We start from the raw sequence: 1652 nt of genomic DNA on the forward strand, positions 1-1652 counted from the left end.
AGGATGGTCTCGATCTCTTGACCTCGTGATCCACCCGCCTCGGCCTCCCAAAGTGCTGGGATTACAGGCTTGAGCCACCGCGCCCGGCCCTAATCAGTATTTTTTAATTAAAACTTTCCAGGTGATCCCAACATGTGGGCTAATATGGGAAGCAGTGTTGCGGATGCTGGTCACAGCTACCGGGAAACAACGTTAAGACCAGGCCCCTGAAGTCAGGTTCCAGCCTCAGTTCCACCACTCTCTTCCTACAGAACCACACCAGGTATGTCATTCTACCTCCTTGGACTTCAGTATACTTATCAATAAATGCATGGGTTCAACACCACATTCAATAATCTTTCCATGTCTCAAAAATTGGCAAGACTTTCTAGGTAGCTGCCTGTGACATGGAGTCACATGAGGCACGGTCTTCCTGAAGTCACCATGGCCAGTGAACCTTAGGTCTGTTTCCCAGCTTTCTTTCAAAGGATTTACACACGTGTGGGGTGAAGATGAAGGGTGTCCGACTCCCCCAGGGTTCTTGTTTAAAACGTACTCAATACCCCAGACTCTGGGGGATGAGGGTAGGGAATGGAGGGTAGCTTCAGGAATCTATAATTTAACAAGCTCTATAAATGAATTCTTCTGTCCTCTGAAGTTTGAGAACATAATAAATACCAGGCCGGGCGCGGTGGCTCAAGCCTGTAATCCCAGCACTTTGGGAGGCCGAGGCGGGTGGATCACGAGGTCAGAGATCGGGACCATCCTGGTCAACATGGTGAAACCCCCTCTCTACTACACCTCCACCAATTCGCTGGGTGTGGTGGTGAGCGCCTGTAGTCCCAGCTACTTGGGAGGCTGAGACAGGAGAATGGCCTGAACCCAGGAGGCAGAGGTGGTGAGCTGAGATCACGCCACTCTACTCCAGCCTGGGTGACAGAGCAAGACTCCTTCTCAAAAAACAAAATTGGAGTTTCTAAGCCTGCTAAGCTCTGTGTTTTCGTCTCCAGCAGAAGAATCCCTAGAAGTGGGGCAGAAGTTCAGTGGGTGGGATTTTTCTTTTATTAGGCCAACTCCTGCCTATGACACTGTCCACCCATCTAGAGATGTCAACTCTGCAGACACAGCCCTGGCCCTGCCCTAGCCAAACACCCACCTGCTGTCTGGATGACAGAGGCAATCCAGTACACCCGGCTGGGGAGCACGGCGTCACTATTGAGCACCTCCACCTTCATCCCTTTCATCACATCCTCCCACTGGTCATAGAGGGGGACCTGTGTGGCAATGAGAGTTACCGAGAGTGAGAACTGGGCTAGCAGGACAGAGGCGGCCTCATGGCCTCAGTCAAGTCCTTTGCACTTCAACTTTTTGGATCACCTACTGTGCGCAGAACTAGCCACTAGGGATAAAGAGATGAAGTCCCTGGCCGGGTGTGGTGGCTTACACCTATAATCCCAGCACTCTGGGAGGCTGAGATGGTCAGATCATGAGGTCAAGAAATCAAGCCCATCCTAGCTAACATGGTGAAACCTGTCTCTACTAAAAATACAAAAGTTAGCCGGGCGTGGTGGCACGCACCTATAGTCCCAGCTACTTGGGAGGATGAAGCAGGAGAATCGCTTGAACCCAGGAGGTGGAGACTACAGTGAGCTGAGATTGTGCCACTACATTCC

At 51.3% G+C, this 1652-nt stretch overlaps 1 protein-coding gene across 1 annotated transcript in view; it reads right to left on the bottom strand.

The window, feature by feature from the left end:
* The window catches only part of L3MBTL2 (L3MBTL histone methyl-lysine binding protein 2), a 32601-nt gene that overhangs the window by 15124 nt on the left and 15825 nt on the right, over positions 1 to 1652 (bottom strand). The window contains exon 5 of the mRNA XM_037731997.1: positions 1136 to 1291. Within this exon, the coding sequence (XP_037587925.1) occupies positions 1136 to 1291 (156 nt within the window). The remainder of the gene's footprint in view (positions 1 to 1135; positions 1292 to 1652) is intronic.

Source organism: Cebus imitator, unplaced genomic scaffold (assembly GCF_001604975.1).
Source record: "Cebus imitator isolate Cc_AM_T3 unplaced genomic scaffold, Cebus_imitator-1.0 Scaffold435, whole genome shotgun sequence".
Lineage (NCBI taxonomy): Eukaryota > Metazoa > Chordata > Mammalia > Primates > Cebidae > Cebus > Cebus imitator.